Source organism: Dipodomys merriami, unplaced genomic scaffold (genome assembly GCF_024711535.1).
Source record: "Dipodomys merriami isolate MVZ:Mamm:240054 unplaced genomic scaffold, mDipMer1.0.p SCAF_31, whole genome shotgun sequence".
NCBI lineage: Eukaryota > Metazoa > Chordata > Mammalia > Rodentia > Heteromyidae > Dipodomys > Dipodomys merriami.
Window position 1 is genome coordinate 18325055 of NW_027204604.1, and position 25308 is coordinate 18350362.

The 25308-nt window shown below is 42.1% G+C and overlaps 1 protein-coding gene across 2 annotated transcripts in view; it reads right to left on the reverse strand.

Moving 5' to 3' along the window:
- Ro60 (Ro60, Y RNA binding protein) overlaps positions 1 to 25119 on the reverse strand; it is a 30009-nt gene extending 4890 nt beyond the window's left edge. Inside the window, exons 1-8 of one of the 2 annotated variants that reach the window (XM_070041901.1) lie at positions 25005 to 25119; positions 13720 to 14320; positions 8414 to 8634; positions 6427 to 6573; positions 4641 to 4778; positions 2063 to 2179; positions 830 to 943; positions 422 to 568 (exon numbers count right to left, since the gene is read on the reverse strand). In XM_070041901.1, the coding sequence (XP_069898002.1) occupies positions 422 to 568; positions 830 to 943; positions 2063 to 2179; positions 4641 to 4778; positions 6427 to 6573; positions 8414 to 8634; positions 13720 to 14299 (1464 nt within the window). In that variant the 5' untranslated portion in view covers positions 14300 to 14320; positions 25005 to 25119. Of the gene's footprint in view, positions 1 to 421; positions 569 to 829; positions 944 to 2062; positions 2180 to 4640; positions 4779 to 6426; positions 6574 to 8413; positions 8635 to 13719; positions 14321 to 24498; positions 24600 to 25004 lie in introns of those variants that run through there. The other variant, XM_070041902.1, reaches the window with a different exon arrangement.
- Positions 25120 to 25308: the final 189 nt, after the last annotated feature.

Below are 25308 nucleotides of genomic sequence, written 5' to 3' on the forward strand. Positions count from 1 at the left end.
TAAACTATGTGTTCTTTTTGTTTCAATTCAGAGCTGGTGCTTGTTAAGTAGGTGCTCTACCACTTGAGTCACTCTAACAGTCTCTTTTTATGGTAAGGTCTCAACACCTCAAGAAGCCGGGACTTTGATCCTCCTATTTGTGCTTACTTTTGCTCATTGGGATGACAAGCATACACCACTGTGACCAGTCACTATGTTTCCACTGAGCTTTTTAAGACAGGTGCAGGATTCTACATCCAGTCATGGGCTGAGATAAGGTCTCTCTCACAAGCTTTTTTGCTTGGACTAGCTGCACACCATGACCTTCTGATCTCCACCTCTCAAACAGCTCTGCTTATAGGCTAGGGCCCCTTTGGAGCTCTGGATGTCATCTTACGTTTCCTATCAGTTGTGCCCTCTACCCTCACTTATTTTACCCCACCTTCCGATACTCCCTCAGAGCCACAGCAGGGTGGACACCTCCAGCAAAGGTCTCGTTGTCAGTGAAGACGATGAAGACGTCAGCAGCTGTGCTTGTCTTCTGAGCCCAGATCATGGGGAGAGCACAGTCAGTGCCACCTGCCGGGATCTAACTCAGAGCACAAACAGGACAGAATAAAACAGTATTCCTTCCTGTCCTTAATGAGATGTGTGAAACAATCAAAGGTTTCAAAGTGCTATTATTTTAGTGCTATTTTTTACAATAGAACTTTATTTAGAGCCAGTAGATAAGCCTTCCTTAGGCTCTACATATTTGATTTTATGCTTCTTTTGGAGAAACAGCAGTCTGTATGATATAAAGTTAAAGTCAGAATACAAGTTACATTAAGTACATTTAATAGGTTCTTACTTGATTCATAGTCAGTAAAACTTGCTGTAAGGTCATGTCTGTAGTCACTGGACATGGGACCATTTCATCTGAAAAAGCAACTATGTAAGAATCTTTCTCTGTTCTTGTGACCACCTGAAAAGTGAAATGGTAGACATATTCAGCAGATCTGGAAACAATAAATACAGTCTCTTGATGTTTATAGAACTTGATCTTTTTCTTTTTTGCTAGTCCTGGGGCTTTAACTTCAGGCCTGGGCACTGTCTCTGAATTTCTTTTGCGCAAGACTAGCACTCTACCACTTGAGCCACAGAGCCATTTTGGCTTTTTCTGTTTATGTGGTACTGAGAAATGGAACCCAGGGCTTCATGCATGCTAGGCAAGAACTGAGCCACATTCCTAGCCCACAAGTTGACCTTTAAAAGAAAGACCCTGATGCTTATTTTATTTCCAATGTGGTATTACTGTGTTTTAAAATACTACATCATAGTAAAATAGCTATCAAAGTACTTCTCACAAACTATTTATTTTTGTAGGTTGTGAGGCTTGAATTCAGGGCCTGTCTTTGAGCTCTTTTGCACAGTGCCATCACTCTTACCACTTTGAGCCATAGCTCTACTTCCAGTTTTCTGGTGGGTAATTGGAGATAAGAGTCACTGACTTGGGGCTGGGAAGGTGGCTCAGTGGTAGAGCGCTTGCCTTGCATGCTCGAGGCCCTGGGTTCGATTCCTCAGCACCACATAAGCAAAAAGAAAAACGCCGGAAGTGGCGCTGTGGCTCAAGTGGTAGAGCGCTAGGCTTGAGCTGAAGAGCTGAGGGACAGCACCCAGGCCCAGAGTTGAGGCCCCACGACCAGACCCCCCCCCCTCCAAAAAAAAAAAAAAAGTCACTGACTTTCCTCTCACAGGATGAGTAGCTAAGATTACAGGTGTGAGCCACCAACACCTAGCTTCTTTTCACACTAGGGCTAGAATCAATCCTTAGACCCTTCAACTTTTCTTAAGCATTATTTTCTTCCTCACAAATACTATTAATATTTAATGTGTTATAAAATCTAAAACTAACTATTTCTTGGAAATGTTTTCAATGTAATTAAAGTTCTGCTTTATAAATTAGTCATCAGATATAAAATGGTAAAACTTGAAATGACAAAAATAAGCAAAACACTAATTGTTGAAGACATCTAGCTTTAGACTCGTGAATGGCAGGCACTTCTAGAGGACAATGCTGTGTGGCTGCTTCACATGCTCTTACCATGCACATGGCTGCGGCAACTGTACTGGCATTCAGTATGCTGCCCAGGACTCTCTGGTTCATAGATGCGCTGACATCAACAGCCAATAAAAAACGCTTTCCAGTTGGCTCAACTGTCTGTTACCCAAGAGAAAACAAAATAAGAAAACCATTAGTCACAGAAATAATGAGACAAAATACCCAAGAGATAATATTCCCTTATCTTTAATTCCAAAGAGACTCTTAAGCCAGGGACTGAGGATGATGCCTGTATTCCTAGCTATTTGGGAGGCTGAATTCAGAGGGATCACATGTGGAGGCCAGACTGGGCAGAAAAGTTTGAGAGACTTCCCCATCTCAACCCATACCTGGTAGCAGCTGCACATGCCTGCTATCCCAAGCTCATGGGAGGGTGAAGACCAGGAGATATGTACTAGGCCAACCCAGCTGGTTAAAATACTGTCTCCATGGAAGGAAGCTGGCTTAGTGGTGTTTCATTCCACTGACAGGGTAGATGGATCATTCATTGCCCAGGGTGTGTCTAGATGGGTGAAAGACACTATACTAAAAATAAGCAGTGAAAAACAGCTGGAGGTGTGGCTCAGCATCATCATGCCAGCCTAGTAAGAATCAGATCCTGAGTTCAAACCTTAATACTGCAAAAAATAAAATAAATAAGAGACTCAGATCTATCAATTAATTACTATTGATACTAGGTATCAATATTTTGAAATGTTAGCTCTTACTACAGGTGAAACAAACACACAAAAAAGGGCAATCTACTTGGTAAGTTTATTTAAATAAGTTACTATCCTATTTTTTATTCTTTTTCACTGAAGTTAGAAAAAAACAACAACAAAAAAACAGTGGCATCAGATGCACTCACGGTATGTATCCTGTCTTTCCTTAGCCTACACACCTATCCTGCTTTCTTCCTCAATAAATAGCCTATTTTACACACTTTTTATCATGCAATCATATAATCCTTGTGTTCATTTGGCTTATGTCATTTAACAAGCTGTTTTCAAGATTGACCCAGGGCTGGGAATGCAGCTTAGTGGTGGGAGTGGTTGTCTAGCATGCATGGAGCCCTGGGTTTGATTCCTCAGTACTGGGTTTGATTCCTCAGTACCACATAAACAGAGAAAGCTGGAAGTAGCGCTGTGGCTCAAGTAAGAGTGCTAGCCTTGAGTAAAAGCAGCTCAGGGACAGCGCCCAGGCCCAGACTTCAAGCCCCAGGACTGGCAAAAAAAAAAAAAAAAGACTTGTAAGGAAAGTACTTACCACTTGCGCCAGGCCTGTCTGATTCCTGATCTTAAAGGAAAAACTTTGTCTTTCACCATTGGTAGTATTATGTTAGGATGTTATTTTTTGATTAATTTTGATTTTTAAAGATATTTCTATTAGTATTGTACAATAGGGTTTCACTGTGACACTTCCACACATGGGTGCAATGTACCCATCAGCCTCGTCCATCTGTAATTCTCCCTGCCCCCTTCCTCGTTTCTTTTACTTTGGTGCCCGACTTGGGGCTTAAATTCAGGAAATAAGCACTCTTAACTTTTCTGCTCAAGACTAGCACTCTATCACTTGACACAGCCCCTCTTCCACCTTTTTGGTAGCTAGGAGTGAGCCACTGGTACCTGGCTCTCCTCCCCTTCTTAAAAATCAACTTCCCTGGGTTTCACTGCTATATTTTTATATATGAATATAAGGTACTTTGACTACTATTCATCCTTGCCCTTCCAAACAGACTCTGTACCATGTTAATGAAGTCCACTGGTCTACTCCTAAGCTTATCTTATTATATGTATTTGGATATTTATTTCTGAAATTATGATAGGGTAAAGCATTTTGTTGGTACTTTTTCCCTACTTTTCCTAATTTGAGTGAAAGTAATAACATCATTGGCATTTTAAGTTTATGAGTAAAATATTTCATCTTAGTTTGTGTGGCAAGTACACTACTCATATTAAGGCATTTAATTACATGAGTCTCATTTGAATAGCATTTGGCTCTAAAATGTATTTTTACAAAAGACATTTACAGCCAGGTGTCGGTGAATCACACCTGTAACATTTGCTACTCAAAAGACAAAGATCTAGCCGGGCGCTGGTGGCTCACGCCTGTAATCCTAGCTACTCAGGAGGCTGAGATCTGAGGATCGCGGTTCAAAGCCAGCCCGGACAAGAAAGACCGTGAGACTCCTATCTCCAATAAACCACCAGAAAACCGGAAGTGGCGCTGTAGCTCAAGTGGTAGAGCGCTCGCCTTGAGCTGAAGAGCTGAGGGACAACGCCCAGGCCCAGAGTTCAAGCCCCACGACCGACAAAAAAAAAAAAAAAAAAAGACAAAGATCTGAGGATTGTGGTTTGAAGCCAGCCCAGGCAAGAAAATTTGTGAGACTCATCTCCAATAAACTACTCAGATAAAGAAGTGGTGCTAGCCTTGAGCAGAAAGAAGTTGAGGGACAGCTCCCAGGCCCTGAGTTCAAACCCAGGGACTGGCAAAAAATGAGAAAAAGAAAAAAGAAAAAAAAAGACACATTTACATAAAAGCTAAGACTCACATTACCCTAAACAGAAAAAAAAAGGATTACCTTAAATGTTTTATAAAAAGCAGCATCCAATGCTTTCAGGATCTCCTCATCTGGGCACCACTTCAGCTTTCCTCTGAGCCCATGGCCCGCCTTGTAAGTTTCTAGTGCAATCAAAACATGAAAAGGATGTATATGAGCCTAGAAACAGAAAGAAACAAAGTAAATGCAAAATTCAAGTGAAAATAGTAATTATCTTCCTTAGATTTTTTTGTTGTTGTTACTGTAGCTAATAAACAAAACAGAGAAACCTAAACAAAACAGAGTATCCTTAAGGGTCAAGTTGCAATTTGGTAGAAGTCTTAGAACATCTAAAAATTCTGCGTTTCTAAGACTTTGGAGCCCATTTAAAAAAGTTGCCAGCTTAGCCAGGCAACAGTGGCTCACTCCTGTAATCCTAGCTACTCAGGAGGCTGAGAGTTAAGGATCTCGGTTCAAAGCCAGCCTGGACAGGAAAGTCCGTGAGACTCTTTATCTCCAATAAACCACAGGAAAACCGGAACTCGCACTGTGGCTCAAGTGGTAGAGTGTTCGCTTTGAGTTGAAGAGCTGGGGGACAGTGCTCAGGTCCAGAGTTTAAGACTCACTATCGACCAAAACAAAACAAAAAAATTGCCAGTTTATTCTTTCATTTTAAATTAAGAAGTTGTATAAAGGAGTTATAATTCCCTAAGTAATGTAAGTACAATGCTTGTGGAACAATGTTACCCCTTCCTTCAGTTTTCCTCTCCTAGCCCTTCAGATTACATAGTATACATTAAATACAATGACTGCATTTGCTCACCCTTCTTCCTTCCATTCCTCATCTCCTTGTGTCCAAAAACATTTCCTAGTATTCTTTTTTGTTTTGTTTTGTCCTAGTCTGAACTCAAGAACCTGGGCACTATCCCTGAGCTTTATCAAAGGTTAGTGCTCTACCACTTGAGCTGCAGCTCCACTTGTTTGTTGTTATTGTTTTTGAGTGGTCAATTGAAGAGGCTTATGACTTCTTTGCCTGGGATGGTTTCTACCATGACCCTCAGTTCTCAGCCTCTCCAGTACCTAGCCTCCCAGTATCTGGTATTCTTTTTTTTTTTTTTTGTCGATCATGGAGCTTTAACTCTGGGCTTGTGCGCTGTCCCTCAGCTCTTTAGTTCAAGGTGAGTGCTCTACCACTTGAGCCACAGCACCACTTCCGGCTTTTTTCTTTTTGCTTATGTGGTGCTAAGGAATCGAACCTAGGGCCTCAGGCATGCAAGGCAAGCGCTCTACCACTGAGCCACCTTCCCAGCCCCCTCATGTCTGGTTTTCTAATGGTTTTATTGGAGAGAAGAGTCTCACGGACTTTCCTGCCTGGGCTGGCTTTGAACCGTGATCCTCAGATCTCAGCTTCCTGAGTAGCTAGGATTATAGGCTTGAGCCACTGGTGCCAGCCTGGTAATCTTTCTGATAAAGTTTCTTTGTTCAGAAGTTACCCACCCTTTTGGATTTCTTCAAGTATACCCTCCTTTGGTAAGTTTCTAAGTATATGTACAGAGCTGTGTGTATGTTATCACGCCTAACTTTATTTCCTATCTAGCTTCCACATATGAGAGAAAACATGAGCTGTTTGTCTTTCTGAGTCTGTCTTACTTCATTTACCATGATTTTTCCTAGGTCCATCCATTTCCCTGCAAATAACATATTATTCTTTCTGATAGATGAGTGCAATTCCATTGTGAATATGGGCCACATTTTCTTGATCCACTCATTGGTTGTACGAGCCTACTTTTTCAAGTTAGTACTAACCATGGCCACTGTGAAAGCATACCTTTTTTAACAGTTTTTCATTACATAGTTTTTCACATACTAAAGACACTTCAGAATTCCCTGGTTCAAGCACTGAGTTAGCAGTCATCTTTCCCAGATTCCTTAATAATGCAGTAAGAGGCATTTCTTGTAACAAGGCCTTCCATACCTATAGGGAGAAACGGAAGGAATTAAAGGAACTCATACAGGTAGAGATATACAAAATTAAGGGAAATGAATTAGGACAACATAGCTGTATCAATGATAATATTTATAGCATATTCTCTAAGGCTTTTGTTTTGGTTTCAGGGACTTCCACACTCAAAAAAGCTAGCTTATTATTATTATTATTATTGGTCAGTCCTGAACTCAGGGCCTGGCTTTTTGTGTCTATGTGCTAGTACTGAGGAATCGAACACGGGGCTTCATGCACGCAAGGCATGCACTCTACCACTAAGCCACATTCCCAGCCCAGATAGCTTTCTTTTTATTAGAATAAATAAACGGAGTACAGGAGACTATTGTTATCTGTGGTTTGTGATTCCAAGGAGACACTGGTGAGAACCACATGTGCTTAGGATGGAGAGTTCACCACCGCACTGTGGATACTTGATTCATTTTTCCTATAACTGTCTTAATAAGTGTCAATTTATCACTTTAACATGTAACTGGACCTGTACCTAAAGTGCAATCACTTTTACTAAACTTTTGGGACACTACCTGCTGGGTGGGAACAAAATTAAGCACAGGGCAACACTCAGCAGATAAACACCATTTAAACAGCACTGGCAACAGGAACTTAAAAGGCTTTGCTTTTGAAATTCTTTTGGGGGGAGGTGGTGGTGGTGTTGCCAGGCCTGAGGCTGGAACTCAGTGCCTGGGTGCTGTTCTCTGAGTTCTTTTTTTGTACAATGCTAGCTCTCTACTCCTTGAACGCCAGCTCTATCTTTGGCTTTTTTTGGTTGTTAATTGGAGATAAAGAGTCTCAGAGACTTTCTTGCCAGGGCTGGCTTTATATTGTGATCCGTAGATCTCAACCTCCTTGAATAGCTGAATTATAGGCGTGTGCCACCAGCTGAAATTGATCCTCAGATCTCAGCCTCGTAAGTGGCTAGGATTACAGGCATGAGCTACTAGACTTAAAATTTCTTTTGATTTTTAAAAATTTATTATTTTTCTTGACCATGCTTTGTCAAAACTGAGTGTAACTAAGGAGAGCATACTAGTATTTTATCGAAGAAATACACATATCTTTTTTTTTGTTGCCATTCCTGGGGCTTGAACTCATGGCCTGGGCTCTGTCCCTGATCTCTTCAACTCAAGGCAAGCACTCTATGACTTGAGCCACAGCTCCACTTCTGGTTTTCTGGTGGTTAACTGGAGATAAGAGTCTCACAGACTTTCCTGCCTGGGCTGGCTTTGAACCATGATGCTCAGATCTCAGCCTCCTGAGTAGCTAGGATTATAAGCATGAGCCAACAGCGCCCAGCTTCCACTTTTTTTTTTAAATGCAAAAAATAGTGTATTTTTTGGAGTGGAACTAGTATAAAATGCTAATTACATATGGGTGTAATGTGAGGCTATATTTTTACTTTTTTGATTGGCTGTGGGGCTTGAACTCAGGGCCTGGGCACTGTCCCTGAGCTCTTTTGCTCAGGGCTAGTGAGCTACCATTTTGATCCACAGCTCCACTTCCAGTTTTCAGGTAGTTAATTGGAGATAAGTCTTACGAACTTTCCTCACCAGACTGGCATTGAACTACAAACCTCAGATGTCAGCCTCCCGAGTAGCTAGGGTTACAGGCGTGAGCCACCAGTACTCTGCTTGTTTTGAGGCAGGGTTTGGCTTATAATTCTGCACCAGCCTTCCTGCGAGTATTGGCATGTTACCATGCCCAGTCATGTTTGTATTTTTAATAAACATTTGTTTTAAGACCTTTCTCTTTGGTGATGCCGATTATCAAACCCAGGGCCTTACACATGATTCTCTCTGGGCAATGATTTACTCACCTCTTTAGACTTTAAGTGATTTGTCAGCAGATGCTCCCTAACTAACCTATGCTCTTCTATTAGGTGAATGACTTCAAGTTCATCTTTTGTGCGCTTCACTCTCTCTACAGCCTCCAGATACTTCAGTAATTTTTCAGACTCCACAGGAAGTGCTTTTTCTTTATATAATTCATGAACTTCTTTCCAGCCCTTTGTAATATATTTGGTCACAATGGCAAGTCCTGTAACAAGATAATGAATTAAAAAGGCAGGTAGGATTACCAAGTAAAAAATAGAACATGGTTCTAGAGAATACATGATGATCCGCTTAACTAGACACACAGTGAAACTCTCTCAAAGTAGGCTGCTGCTTTCTGCATACAGCAAGCACATTAGGTATTTATGGATATTAGTGGAAATTGACAGATAGATAGGTCCTTTTTAAATTGATAATTTTCTTCTAATAGCAGAAAGAGGCGTGGGATTAAGGAAACCTGGCTGTAGCCTGTAACTGTCAACAAATATTGCTCTTGTGAGATCTTAGTCTCTACATATGAAAGGGATGGGCATTTAATTCTCAACAGATACTTATGAAGAAAGTGTCAGTAGGACTATGGGGACTGAGAAACATGTACATTGACTTGTACTGTTGCCATGTATTGGCTTAGCACTGTCAAAAATTGTACTTGGCAATAAAGAGATAAGTCAGAATATAAAATTTTAAGTTAGGCACCAGTGACTCATTCTTGTTATTCTAGCTATTCAGGAGGCTGAGGCTTGGAAGACTGGTTCAAAGCCAGCCTGGGCAGAAATGTTTACATGACTATCTCCAAATAACCAGCAAAAAGTAGGTCTGAAAGTGTGGCTCAAGTGATATAGCACTTAGGCTCAGGAAGTACATGAGTTCAAATTGTACTACCAAAACCAATAAAAAAAATATTTCTGTATGTCTTTTAATCTTTCACAAAGTATTGATGTGACAATCCATTTTTTCCTACAATATTTTATAGGCCAAATAAAACATCCATATGAGCTAGACTGAGTCTATGTGCTATATTTAAACTTAAAAGATGTGATAACAGTAAGTCCTAGTCCAGGTGCCAGTGGCTCATGCCTGTAATCCTAGCTACTCAGGAGGCTGAGATCTCAGGATTATGGTTTGAAGCCTATACAAGGAAAGTCTTATTTTTAATTAAGGACCAAAAACTTCAAGTGGAGATGTAGCTCCTGTGGGTACTAGCCTTGAGCAAAAAAAGCTTAGGGACAGTGCCCAGACTGAGTTGAAGCTGTTAACACTTACACCAAAACAAACAAAATCCCACACAGAAACAAACAATAAAACTAATTATGAACACGTGGCACTTTAGAAGTAGTCTTATCCAGTTTTATACTACATTGGCACTCAAGTGCACAATCAATGCCTAGTTAATTGAAGCATATTTTGTCAGTTACAAACACCCATTTTAGTAAAAACATTAAAATATTATTTATTCAGTAGCTAATTTAGGAGTCTGAAAATCTGACTGTGAGAAGCTTAGGGAGTGTCTATGCTCATTGGGATAATAGGATCATGTTATTATCCAGGTGAAACGTGGCTACAACCCTCCTATCTATACTTCCACCCCTCGCTGGAATGACAGGTGCACACCATCATGTTCATAGGACCTTGTGAACGTTTTGGCCTGGAACCTTGATCCTACAGAATCACCCTCCTCTGGAGTTGGATGGCTGACCTGTACCATCAAGACCAGTGTTGGCTGAATCAGGGTCTTGCAATCATGCTTGCCTGGGCTGGAATAAAACATCAATTCCTCTCAATCTCAGCCTCCAGATTACAGGCATGAACCACTAGGAACAGCTTAGAACCAAAGAACTTTATGTGTGGGAGGCAAGTTTAAGGGACATCTAATTCTTCATTTTATCAACCAAGAAAAAAAAGTTCAGAGTATTATGTTCAAATACTTAGAAACTAATTTGTATAATTAGAACGAGTAATAGGTATATTTTACTCTAGTACCTGCTACATCCACCATGCAATATCTCAATGTACAAAGCTAGGTGCCTATATACTTCTCATACCAGATCAAAGACATTAAAGTAAAAAGTTTGCTAGGTACTGATGATGTGCCCCTGAGGTCTCAGCTATGCAGAATGCTTAAGTAGGAGGGGATCTTGGCCCAAGGCTGGCCTCCAGCAAAAACACAAGACCCTTCTGGAAAAGGAAATAAAAACAAAAAACTAGAAGTATGGCTCAAGTGGCTGAACTTGAGTTCAAATTGTACTACCAAAACCAATAAAAAAATATATATTTCTGTATGTCTTTTGATCTTTCACACCTATAATCCTATCTACTCAGGTGGCTAAGATTGGGAAGACTGTGATTCCAGGTAAGACTGGGGAAAGTTCTGGAGACCCATTCTCCTATGAGAGGTAGGCGGGTGGCATCACTTGCAATCCCAGGTACTATGGGAAGCTAGACCCTGCCAAAAAACAAACCGAGTTCAAACCCTAAACCCCTATGCAGCCCAAAATTAAATAAAAATACCATATGACTTGAGTGTTCTAAAGTCTTTAAAGAGGCTTTTTTTTTTTTTTTTTTTTTTTTTTGGCGTGCTGTCCTGGGGCTTGAATTCAGGGCCTGGGTGCTGTCCTTGAGCTTTTGTGTTCAAGGCCAGTGAGGCCCAGAGTTCAAGCCCCTGCAACCAACAAAACCACCCACCAAAAAAAAAAGAGCCTAACACAAAACAAAACACTATGAAAACATAAGCAAGTCTGATTTCATTTAAAAAGTGTGTCAGAATCAATCCCCACACATCAAGAAGAAAAACTGGGGGGAGGGGGAACAAAGGGAATATATTCTACTAAATACATTTAAGAAGTTATAAATTCTTCTAACATGTATCCAAATTCTTATCAGTGCCAAAAAATTAAATGCTCACTAAATATTACTTGAATCAGAGTAGTTAACATAATCAATGTCAAAAACAGTAATTAACTAGGCAGAAGGGCAATGACATAATATAATGCATATGCCCAAAGGCACAGCATATAAGATGAGCTGTGACCCCAGAATACACATCTAAATAATAAGATGCCATTCTCTGCCTACACAATAGCCCATTGAAAGGTGAGGAAGCCCGCCACTGTTCCCTTCTGTGTGTGGACATTACAGTTATATATACATACTTGTATGTAAATTTTCATTATAATATATATTTTTATAATAGTATAAAAAGTGATAGCCGGGTGCTGGTGGCTCATGCCTGTAATCCTAGCTACTCAGGAGGCTGAGATCTGAGGATCGCGGTTCAAAGCCAGCCCGGGCAGGAGAGACCTTGAGATTCCTATCTCCAATAAACCACCAGAAAACCAGAAGTGGTGCTGTAGCTCAAGTGGTAGAGCGCTCGCCTTGAGCTGAAGAGCTGAGGGACAGCGCCCAGGCCCAGAGTTCAAGCCCCAGGACCGACAAAAAAAAAAAAAAAAAAAAAAAAAAAGTGGTACTACTTAATTAAAATCAGCACAATAATACTAAGACTAAACTGTAGAATATTTATATAATATTATATAAGCAATTATTTTTTACTGACCTGAAAAAAATAGCAATTCTTTTTAACAGAAAGTATGTAAAGCTCTTTTTTTTTTTTTTTTTTTGGTAAAGCACAGCTAAGTAAATAGGAAGAATGATATATATGCAATAATACATAAACGTCATATTCAGTCATTTCTTCTTGAGGACAGAATTCACACTTTCTGTATCAGTTTTCTGTAATATCCAATAGGATATAGCCTAGGGTCTTGGAACTCTCTATCTTCCTGCCTCAGACTTCTCTGTGTGCCACCATAGCCAGTGTATTCAACTACTTAAAAATAAGTAATACCTAATTTAAAAAATCAAAATAAAGCATATATGTAAATACATGCATTGCTGGACGCAGTGCCTCACACTGCCAGTAATACTAGCTACTTACGAGGCTGAGATCTGAGGATTGTGGTTTGAAGCCAGCCTGGGCAGGGAAGTCTGTGAGACTCTTATCTATAACTTATCACAAAAAAACCCAAAAGTGGAGCTGTGGCTTAAGTGGGTAGACCGCTAGCCTTGGGCAAAAAGGAGTTTAGGGACTGTGCCCAGCCCCAGAAGAAAATACAAAAAACAGCGCAAGTGGCTCACACCTATAATCCTAGCTACTCATGACGCTGCGATCTGAGGATCTCGATCTGAGGATCTCGGCAGGAAAGGGCAGGAAAGTCCGTGAGACTCTTGTCTCCAATAAGCCACAAGAAAACAGGAAGTGGCGCTGTGGCTCAAGCAGTAGAACGCTAGCCTTGAGCTGAAGAGCACAAGGACAGCACCCAAGCCCCAGGACCAAAGGAAAAAAAAAAGAAAAAACCAAACAAAAAAATGAACAAATATCTGCAATACTTTATTGATAAATTTCATTGGCAAGATCATTTCTGTCAAAACTTGATCATCATGGATTACTGAAGAGATTCTGGGTATAAAGCTACCATTATACAATTCATATAGAAGAGAGACAATGGGGAGGGCAATTCTACTACATTCCAGGAACCATGCTACCTTTTTTTTTTCCCTTTTTCCTTTTCCCATCCCTATATCCCCCCCCCCCAAGTATTTTAACATACATTTCATACATTCCATTGTTACTCTTTGTCCCTCATTTAAGGGAGCAGGTTACAAAAACTCAGAAACACTAATTTATTTCACTTGAGGACACAAAGTAATGAGCAGGACTAAAATTTGAGCCATTTGAGTAACTGTCTTTTTAAATTTTACTTCTGGCACCAAAAAAAAAAAAAAAGTCAAATTTTGAGCCTGCTGACTTTTGTAGAAGCTCAAACTTTAATAAGTTATCCTTTCTCAGGTCCTGTTTCTCTTCTAAGGATTAGTGATTATTGTAGATGCAACTACTTATGGGGATAGGAAAACTGCAAGTTAACATGCTTGCTGACAATCTCCTGAATTTAAATTCAGCATTACTTCTTGTGGCCTTAGGCTCCTTGGCAGTGGGAAAAGCCTTGCTATCTGCTATCTACTGACAAGCAGTTCCTCTGCTACAGCTTTCATCTGTGTGGCACTAAGAACCTATGGTCACTTGGGTGACCAGTCTAGTTATTAGCATTTAGCATGGTAAATCTGTCATGATTTGGGATGCATGTGGCAGATGTTTAGTTCTAGACTGACATTAAATATATTTGAATTAATTAGTCAATAGGTCTTGTGAATAAAAGGCTAGTTCTAGAAAACAATACACAGTTCACATGAAAATATGAGATCACTACACTGCCCCTTCAGGAGATCTTATACTTACCTTCACTGGAAGGTTTAAGATGTGACAGTCTCAAAAGATCTTTGTGAGACCAGCCATTTCTTTGTTTGTATTTTGTAACTGCTAGAGCCAGTGCCATGCCACCTTTTTCATTGTACCAGTCTGCAACTGCTTTCCGAAGAGCACGACCCCACATCCCACATCTCATGCTCTCCTTCAGGTCTTTCTTGAATTGGATAAAGGTAAAGAGATGGGTAGGGATGCGACAAACCTCAGGAACAGCTTTAAATGCTGCTTGTTTTGTGCTGATGTCAGAACACTGGGAACAAATAGCCAGTGCAAAGAGCAAAGGCTCTTGTTTTGCCGTTCTGCCTTCTTGACTGAAAGACTTTATTTCCTGGATCACTTCAAATCCTCTGCCATCTTCGATCAGTCTAATCAAAGCTTCAGCATTTTCCAGGCCCAGTTTCTGTTCTTTGATGTAGTAAGTCCCACCTTCAGAACCAAAGCATAAGAACCGATGTAGGCGATTCATGTCAGTGACTTGCCATACATATCCACCTTCAGAGTTGGATATTTGCTTCTCATTCAGTGGCTGCATTTGGTTTACTGACTCCTCCATTTTTCTTGTCTGTGAGAAAACCTATTGAAAAAAGCAACATATTACAAGTAAATAGACATAATTTACAATTACATAAGAGTAAACTGCAATTATTGGGGCTGGGAAAGTGGCTCAGTGGTAGAGTGCTTGCCTTGCATGCATGAGGCCCTGGGTTCGATTCCTTAGCACCACATAAGCAAAAAGAAAAAAAAAGCCGGAAGTGGCGCTGTGGCTCAAGTGGTAGAGTGCTAGCCTTGAGCTGAAGAGCTGAGGGACAGCGCCCAGGTCCAGAGTTCAGGCCCTACGACTGGACCCCCCCCCAAAAAAAAGAGTAAACTGCAATTATTAACTTATTGACTATTACAAAATCTTTAAGCTAAATATCTTTCAAACTCAGTAAGTCTTTCAATACAAAATCAATATAAGTAGCCCTAAAGGAAAATTTCTGAAAGGTAGGAAAAAAAATTGGACCCATGACGCCTGAACTCTGGGCCTGGGCGCTGTCCCTCAGCTCTTCAGCTCAAGGCTAGTGCTCTACCACTGGAGCCACAGCGCCACTTCCGGCTTTTTTTCTTTTTGCTTATGTGGTGCTGAGGAATCGAACCCAGGGTCTCAGGCATGCAAGGCAAGCACTTTACCACTGAGCCACCTTCCCAGCCCTTCATTTGATTTTTATAATGTCCCTATGCAAAATACTTCAGAGCAACCACCCCCCCCCCAAAAAAAATCCACACCAACAAAACACGCAGAAAAACACTGGATTACTGCCACAGTAGCAAAGTAACCAGAAATAACTATAGTCACATTTGTTTTTCTTTTCTTTTCTTTTTTTTAGGTCTGAGACTGGGACTTCAACTCTGTACCCGACACTTTCACTCACTGGCTAGCACTCTAGCAACTGAGTCACACTCACACCTCCAACCCCAGGAGTCACACTTCTGAAGAGTAGGGCACAGATTTGGATTAAGTAAGGGGATCTGCATGAGGTCTTGAGTCCTGGACAGGGATAAATGGGAAAAAGACTTGAGCAAGAGTAGCTGACCCTAACTGCTTACTCCCTGAAGAACTGTACAGACATTTTTTGGTTGCCTATCTAATGCCCACTCTCCTCCTTTTCCTTTTTTCTGGCTTTGGAGTCCCTCAGAAGTTGAGAGAATTCACTGGGAATTACCAATGAATTTTAACACACAAGAACTGGAGGTTCACCTTGGCTCTTTTATAATTGAGAAAGCTTGACGTGACGCCTAAGCACATGCACTGCTCTGTCCCCAGGTGATGCTGTTGCAGGCAGGCCTCAATACAGGCACTAGCACCTGTCTCAACTCACACAGCCCCTGCTTGGTTCTTTCTAGGTTTTCTTCAGTCCTCAAAGGGGCTTAGCTCTTAGAAACAATGTTTCTATTTTCTGCCCCTGCAGGTGATACTTGGAATAATGACAGCTACCTTCAGACCACAAGTTTATGAAAACACGCCCATGTATAAGGATGACAGAGCAGAAAAACCAGAAGGAACCCTGGCCCTGAATATCAGTGAGTTCTCTGGACCAGTTTACCTATAAATTTCCCAGATGTCATAAATGTATCTTTACTGTATAACCCATTAAGGCCTTTTGTTATGTGAAATTACAAGCATCCCAACTGACTAGTTAGCATCCTGCTAAGTGTGCTCACTTATATATCACCTGTGGCAATCTTCACTTGCCCACTTTCATCATCTCCAACGCTATAAGGTGTAGCAACAATACCCCTTTATTCCTACTGAGCCACAACCAACCAACCATCATTCTCACTAGGGCATGGCTGTTTGTCCAGGTCCCTAATAGGCCAAGAAATCGACACTAAATCTCAACAAGCAGCCAAGTACCTACTATGTACTAAGTTCCTATTATGTGTTAAGACATGAGAGACTTCTATTCCCTTAAAAAGACCAAGATATTTATATAAATAAAATATGCATTTTATGTTATTACATATAATAAATATACACACATATATACATATACATATGTATTTAAATTCCTGCTCTAATAGAAAGCACACTCATCTATGGATGTAGAAACATGAAGCAAGTATAATCAAATGTTAAGGTAGAAAACTTCTATGCATGAGCAAGTACAGAACAATGCTCTCAGTAATGTGAAAGATGCTATGGAGAATCAAATTAAAAACCTGAAAGAGGTTTGTGAAATCCAGCCTTGTGTCTTCATAGTCTAGGAAATGAGCTGCTTAAATATACTGGCATAGCTATAAAGATGGGCTGACACAGAAGACAGCTCTCGCTTAAAAAGGAGACATAGGAAAAGAAATTCTGCTTCAAAGATGACACACATTTATATACTGTGGAGAAAGGCTAAAGAATGGCACGGAATCCTGGGTGACTATTACAAATCAAGAGCTAAGGAAAGAAATTCGCAGAAAATAACATTTAAAGAAAACTATGAGGGGCTGGGAAGGTGGCTCAGTGGTAGACAGCTTGCCTTGCATGCATGAGGCCCTCAACACCACATAAGCAAAAAGAGAAAAGCTGGAAGTGGCGCTGAGGCTCAAGCGGTAGAGTGCTAGGCTTGAGCTGAAGAGTTAAGGGACAGCGCCCAGGCCCAGAGTCCAGGCCCCACGACCGGACCCCCCTCCCCCCCCAAAAAAAGGGAAACTATGAGAGTTATTACAGGTTACAAAGAGCATTTGTAGAAACAAATGGCTGGAAATGTCAAATGCTCAGAGATCAAGGGAATAATATCAGGGAAATAACTGTTTGGCTTAGCCAAGATGAGTAACTAGAAAATCCAGTGCAGTGGAGTGGTCTACACATTAGCACAGTCCAAGTAAAGGAGGAAAGGAACCCAAACGTATAATACCTCTGAGCATTTAAAATATTACTTTTCCAAATGAATTCCAGGAAATGGAAAGTTATTTTTGCTGCTGTTGTTTGTTTTTGCTTTTTGTTCTGTTCTTTTGCTTGTGTGGGGGCAAAGGTGAGGTGTAGAAATGGAAGGAGAATGGACAAATACAGAAATACAGTAGACACTATAGAAAACTATGCAACTTGGGGGAAAGCGAAAGGGGGGCCATTGTTACTTATGAGATGGTAACCCCTCTGTATAGCACCTTAATAACAATGAAATTTCATTAACAACAACAAAAAACAGTATGATCGCATTGGTCACATGATCACATTGTTGTGCTATGAGAAGACACTACAGATTACCCTTTTTTCTTTGAAGGCTACGGGGGCCTGACCTCAGAGAAGACTCAACTACCCAGTTATACCTAGAGCCTTGTTTTTCTCTGGCTATTTTTGAGATAGGATCTTACTTTCTGCAAGGAAACAGTGCTTTAAATGTGATTTGCGTACTTTAGGCTTTATATTACAGGCACATGCAACCATGACCAGCTTCCCATCTCTGGGAATCTTAACTCCAGCCTCTGGTGTAGCTAGGATTACAGGTCTGAATCTAGCTTAGATTACTTTTATAGAAGCACAATCACAGTGTATTTATGAAGGAAGGTGAGAGGGGCTGGGACCTACAGGAAAAATCTTTTTGTTTTTTTTAGGGAGAGAACACTGAGGTTGCAGATTGTCACAATATTCAGTCTGGAGAACTGAAGACACAGTAGAGAAAGGGGTTAATCTAGGAAGCAAAATTCCAGAAAGAAGGGAACAAAACAAGCCTACAGAATCCAGCTAACACTGACTGATGGGGGAAGGGGGACATGGGGGTGGAGGGGGCAGGGACATGACAGGAAATGGGGACAGATACCTCCTTTACCCTCATAGGGCAAGTATGCATACAGAGCTGAGAGGGAGCAAAGGGTAAGGAAATTGAGACTGAAGTCAATTCCAAGAGAAACTTTTATTTTGAGCCTTATTTAACATTACAGGCCTCTTCCTTAGCTCAACTGTTACTCTGGGTGGTACTTCAACATGTCTATTTCACCTTATTCAACTTGTTACATAAATAACATGGAAATGCTACTTCATCAGATGGTCTGACTACACCTGTTTTCCTTCCCCAAGGCTCAAGTGGTGGGATTTAAAGGTCCCAATCCAAACTCTACAATACACATCCCCCAACCTGTTACTGTTTTCCTTTCATTAAAATTCATTGTGAGCACCTCTATCTAATACAGCTTTGGTTCTCTTGAGAGCAAGAACCAGGTTTCATCATTAAAAATAATCCTCTTCTGTACCCAGAAGACCCACCACTATTTTAAAATAATGAGTACCACATAGTTAAGAAAATGAAATAGCTTGAATGTTAGTTTTCTGAATCACTTGTTTATGACATATGCACATTATTTTTTTTCTATAACTTGTTTTAAAAATAAACCAATGTGGAGCCGGGCGCTGGTGGCTCACGCCTGTAATCCTAGCTACTCAGGAGGCTGAGATCTGAGGATCGCGGTTCAAAGCCAGCCCGGGCAAGAAAGACCATGAGACTCCTATCTCCAATAAACCACCAGAAAACCGGAAGTGGTGCTGTAGCTCAAGTGGTAGAGCGCTCGCCTTGAGCTGAAGAGCTGAGGGACAGCGCCCAGGCCCAGAGTTCAAGCCCCAGGACCGACAAAAAAAAAAAAAAAAAAAAAAAAAAAAAAAAAAAAAAAACCAATGTGGGGCTGGGAAGGTGGCTCAGTGGCAGAGTGCTTGCCTTGCATGCATGAGGCCCTGGGTTCGATTCCTCAGCACCACATAAGCAGAAAAAGCCAGAAGTGGCTCTGTGGCTCAAGTGGTAGAGTGCTAGCCTTGAAGAGCTGGGGGACAGCACCCAGGCCCAGAGTTCAGGTCCCATGACTGGCAAAAAAGAAAAAAAAGAAAAAGCTGGAAGTGGTGCTGTGGCTCAAGTGGAAGAGCCCTAGCCTTGAGCTCTGAAGGACAGCGCCCAGGCCCAGAGTTCAGGCCCCACAATCGGCAAAAAAGAAAAAGAAAAACAAAACAACAAAACCAATGTGAAGAGTTGACATTGTCCAAAAACAAATTTACTCTTTACCTAACTTATGTAACAGTAACCCCTTTGAATGTCATCTTTATAATAAAAAAATTAACACCATTGGGGGAAAAAAAACATTGTGAGCAAGGTTTTACTATAAGTTTATAAACCACAATAATGTGTATATAATAGAAATACAATAAAAAAAGTTGCAATGAAAAATGGAGTAAAAATGTCACCGGAGAACAATATTTCTCAAACTAAAAAAAAAAAGATATTTAATATTTTTGGTAGAACATGCAGCAAAATACAATTTAAAAACTGTTATCTGGGCACTAGTAGCTCACACTTATAATCTTAGCTACTCAGAAGGCTGAGATCTGAGGTTCACAGTTCAAAGCCAGCAAGGGCAGAAAGTGCACGAGATTCTTATCTTCAGTTAATCGTCAGAAAATTGGAAGTGGCGCTGTGGCTCGAGTGGTAGAGTACTAGCCATAAGTGGAAAGCCTCAGGGACAGTGTCCAGGCCCCAAGTTAAAACCCCAGGACCAATAAAACAAAAACAAAACTGGCAAAAATGCTTAAAAGTATTTCTTAAACATAACCCTTGTACTTTCAAATAGATTCCATTTGTTAAGTAAAAATTATGCAAGGCTAGTACCATGTTCTAATTGCCTAAGTTAGGCCTCAAGGTACCAGACTAAGCTAAAATTCAGTCACTCATGCTGCATGAGTAATTGAGACTGCTTTTGTGCTCAAGGCTAGCTCTCTACTACTTGAGCCTTCAGGTTTTTTGGTGGTTAACTGGAAATAATCTCACGAACTTTTGGGCTTAGGCTGGCTTCAAACTGTAATCCTCAGATCTCAGCCAACTAAATAGCTAGGATTTATAGGCATGAGCCTGGTGCCAGGCTACAAATTTTTATTTTTGTTGTGGGGTTGAACTCTGGGCCTGGGCGATTTCCCAGCTCAAGGGTAGAGTTCTACCACTTGAGCCACAGGGCCACTTCCAGTTTTCTGAGTGGTTAATTGTAGATAAGCGTCACATGGACTTTCCTGCCCAGGCTGGCTTTGAACCATGATCCTCAGATCTCAGCCTCCTGAGTAGCTAGGATTACAGGTGTGAGCCACTGACGTCCTGCACAAATTGAAAAATTTTAATGGAGTAAATGCCAAAATAAATACACCAGTATTTCCTGAAAACAGGAGTTTCGAATTTGTCTGAGGCTGCAAGTTTTCCTACTTTAGCCTAGAAAAAAACAACCCTAAATTAACCAGCCAGTTTTTCCCTATTATTCCGTTTCTTCCTTTCCATCTCACTAAGCCACAGATCAACTAATGCCCAATAAGACCACTCAACTTGTCAGTTTAGAACTGCAAATAAAAGACTAAACAGAAGACAATTATATGCCTGTAATCCAACTACTCAGGAGGCAGAGGTAGGAGGATCTTGAGTATCAGTCTGGGCAAAGTTTACGGAGATCCTATCTCAAGAATAAAATACATGGGGCTGGGAATGTGATTTAGTGGTAGAGTGCTTGCTCAAATCCCTGGATTCCATTCCTCAGTACCACAAAAACAGAAAAAGCTGGAAGTGGTGCTGTGGCTCAGTAGTATGCTAGCCTTGAGCAAAAGCAGCTCAGGGACAGTGCCCAGGCCCTGAGTGGCAAAAACAAACAAAAAAGAATAAAATACAAAAGGGCTGGTGCATTTAACAAGTTTGAGGCCTAAGTTGAAACCCTGGTATGGCAATATTATTAAGTGTTGGTAATAAGGATCTGCTGCTAAAGGGAATATCAATGATGTAGTCATGATTAGGAAAGTGTAGCTGCTCCTCCAAAGGTTATGTATAGTTCCCATGTGATTCAGGAATTATCCTATATATTCAAGAAAAGTGAACACAGGTGTCTTTACAAAAACTTGACAAGATTGGGCTGGGATGTAGCTCAGTGGCAAAGCGCTTGCCTAGCAAGTGCAACGTCCTGGGTTCGATCCCCAGTACCAAAAAAGAAAAGACAAAAAAAAAAAAAACTTGACAAGATGTTCTTGTCATAACTATTCACAATAGCAAAAGAGGAAAAATGAAAATGTCTATCAACCAAAGAATGGGTTAAAAAACGCATTATATCCACATTATGGAGTACTATTTGGCAATAAAATGAGATAAAGTGCTGGAGGCCAGCAGCTCACACCTGTAATCTTATCTGCCCCGGAGGCTGAGCTCTGAGAGTCATCCATAATTAAGTACAGCTATGGCTCAAAAAGCTAAGAGACAGTGTCTAGGCCCTGAGTTCCATTCCCCACGTACAGCCAAAAAAAAAAAAAAAAAAAAAGTGATCAAGTACTGACACATACATTTTGAAATGTATGTGTCACATACACGAATGAAAAGGCCATATACTGTATGTTTCCAGAATAGGCAATTTTATAGAAAGAAAAACCTAGTGGTTGCTGAAAGCCAGGAGGAGGGGAAGCTGGCAAGTATCTGCTATGGAAGGGATTTCTTCCGAGCTAACAATGCTCTGAAATTACACAGTGGTGATGCTTGTACAACTCTGTGAATATACTAAGAGCCAATGTATTGACTTTAAAATAATTATTTTAAAATGTAAGATAATAAATTTAACATTATCGGGTTTCTATTCCAATTTTTTTAAGTTAAAAGGTTTAAAATAACCAGGCACACCTATACACCTAGCTCCTTGGAGGCTGAGATCTGGGAGGATTAAAGTTCAAGCCAATCTGAACAAGAAGATTAAGACCGCCATCTTAACCAGCAAAACAAATCCTATAGAGTGGTGCATATTGTCATCTAAGCAATTAATGAAAATGTCCAATAGGGAGATAGTGACCCAGGCCTGTGGTGGTGGAAGAACCAAGACTCTAACTGAACAAATAATAAAAGGTGTGGAAGCTGGGCGCTGGTGGCTCATGCCTGTCATCCTGGCTACTCAGGAGGCTGAGATCTGAGCATCACTGGTCAAAGCCAGCTGGGCCAGGAAAGTCTGAGATTCTTATCTGTTATTAAGAAAACCAGAAGTGGTGCTGTGGCTCAAGTGGTACAGTGCTATCGTTGAGCTGAAGAGCTCAGGGACAGTGCCCAGGCCCAGAGTTCAAGACCCATGACCACACTCTCCTCCAAAAAAAAAAAAAAAAAAGCGTGGAGGTGTGGCTTCTGCAGTCAAACCTCAGTACTAGGCCCTCCTCTACCACCCACCCTCAAAACCCTGCACCAAGAAAAACAAAAAGGGCTGAGGATGAGGCTCAAATGGTAGGATAAGGATCTGAGTTCAAACTCCAGTGTAAGGAAAGGAAAGAAACAAAAAGAGAAAACCTGGCTAAGTGAAGTACATTTGGAAAGTAATTTAAATAGCACAGTGCAAGTGGCAGCAGTATAATGTATGGTCTAAGTTATGTGTAATGTATGATGATACCTAGCTGTGTGTATACTTTCTATATTTGCTTTTGGAAAGAAACATGAGATACATACAGAAACCTAAGTTCTTTCTGCAGCTGTCAATACTGCTCTCCTTTCAAAGCTTAAGCTTCATCCTAATAGTTTTGAAGGCAGATAGGCAGTGAGTAAAGTCAAAGACTGGTCACTGGCTAATCCACTACTGAATAATCAAGGATTGCAAATGCACGTTAACAGCAACAAAAATAGATTAAAACAGTTGATTCTTCTTTGGGTTGTTCTAATCTTTTCAAGCACATTCTCCCAAAGAATTTTAAACAGTCTGTACAAACCAAAACTTTGCGATGAAGTTAAAAAGATCTCAGTATAAAAGCATGGTAACATTTCCAATATTTAATACATTGTCCATTCTTGTCCTTGATTTAACTGAAAATGCAAAATAGTAGAACTAGTAAAACACATCACATAAGAATAGCACTTCTGGGGCTGGGAAGGTGGCTCAGTGGTAGAGTGCTTGCCTTGCATGCTCGGAGCCCTGGGTTCGATTCCTCAGCACCACATAAGCAAAAAGAAAAAAGCCGGAAGTGGCGCTGTGGCTCAAGTGGTAGAGCGCTAGCCTTGACCTGAAGAGCTGAGGGACAGTGCCCAGGCCCACTTCTGCTTCAAGTTCATTAGTACTCCAAGAAGTAGTAATAATTTTAATGATTCCCTGTTTTCCCCACGTTTTTCTAGAATTTATACACCTGGGCAGCTTTCCAATGATTCTTCATAATATGTTACTTAAAAATACACTTACCCCCCAAACCCAAATAAGTGTGTAGCTTAATCCTTTTATAATGAAGTCAGGGCTGACTGGCATGGATGAGTGAGTAGTAAGAGAGTTGGCAAGAAGTCACACTACAGAAACAGGAGTCCCAAGTTCAAATACCTGTTCTATGCAAATGGTTATGGGGCAATCAGCGGTTAGTCCTGTGTGCTTCAATACCTCAGGGTGAGGAAGAGTGTCAGACAGACGCAGGGCTCTTTAGAAGCAGACCAATTGAATGCCAATGGGTGTGGGCCTGGTCTTGTCTGGTCTTGCTTTTCTCAAGATCTATAAACCAGCTTTTGCTGTAAATTCTTAGTACTGAATTAAGTCAGCAAAATTAAGGAAATTTTAATTTCCCTTTTTGATTACTTCTGTGTTGTCCCAATGGGTAAATGTTCAGTGTGATCTTCCAATAGGAAGTACCATGTGAACCTGGACATCAAATTATTCTGAAAATGTTTTCAAATTCATAGCAGTATTACAGATTTTTAAAATACTTCTCACGGCTCTGAGATCTGATGCCAACTATTCTAGGAACGGTTCCTAAGGAAATTAGGCTGGGCCCTGGGAACCGTCCAACTTCTCCAATCAGGTATCAGAAGGGTAGACTTTTGAACAGTCCCCACCTCCTCCAGCACGTGTGTCCTACAAGCTTCATACATTTGTCTTTCGTTTTACAACAAAGCGACTTTGTTTTTCGGTTTTCCGTCGGGTGCCGGCGGCTCACACCTGTAACCCTAACTCAGGAGGCTGAGATCTGAGAATCATGCTGCAAAGCCAGCCAGCGCAGAAGGGTCCGTGGGAGCCTCTTATCCCCAGTCAACTACTCGGAAGGGGCTCAAGGGCTAGCATTTTGCACCGAGCAGCTCAGGGGTAGCGCCCGGACCCTGAGTTCCAGCCCCGGGACCGAGGAGAAAAAAAAAAAATCCACGTTCACCGCGGCTTCACAGATTGCTCGGCCGCCGGTTCCTGACTCTGGGACACCTGCCAGCCACCCTGAGAACAGGGACTCCGTTTCCACACGCGACAGCCCAAGGCCCTGGAAAAACAGCCATTTTCGGTTGACCTCCTCACCTAGCCTTAATGGAATCTCAACTTCGTTTAAGTCGTCGCATGCCGGACCCCGGGCTACAGCTTTCGGGACAGACCTTCCCGCTCCCCGCGCCGGAGATCAACTGGGCCTTGCAGCTCCGCGCACAGACCCCCTCCCCAAACCCGGGCGGAGGGGCGACCACGCCGGTGCGCGCGCAGCCGCCGTGGGGAGTGGGGGGGCGAAGGGGAGGGCCCGGCAGGGGGCCCGGGGGGAGAGGAGGGGAGGACGGGGGGCGGGGAGCGGCGGGGCAGGCCGCCGGCCCGCGGGCTGCGCGGGGCTGTGGCGGTGGCGAGCGGCCTGGGCCCGAGCTCGGGCAGGAACCGGCACGGAACGGCCGCGTCCGGTCCGGCCCGGCCCACCGCTTCCGCTACTCGGCGGGTGGGGCAGCGGCGAGGCGTTGGCCGCGGCGCGCGTCCTCGGTGTCTCTCAGACCGCACAAAGGTCCCCACATCCCCTTGCCCAAGCCCGGCTCCCGCACTCTCCTCACCTCTGCCCGGAAGCCGGCCCCGAAGCCCGCGAAACGCTCCCTGCGCAGCGACGGAAAACGACCCGAGCTGCCGGCCTGACGGGCGGCGACCAGCTCGGCCCCACCCCCGCCGCGACGCCCGCGGTTCCGTCTCCGAGCGAGCCCCGCCTCTCTCCTCGAGCCCCGCCCTCGCTAGATAGCCCAGAATCCCGGATGTGGCCTCCTTCCGCGCGCGGAATCCCCGCCCTTTCCCCATAGGGCCCGTCCCTTCCGGGTCATCTACGGGTCGTGCGGAGCCGCGAAGGCGTTTCGACGTCTCTCCCGT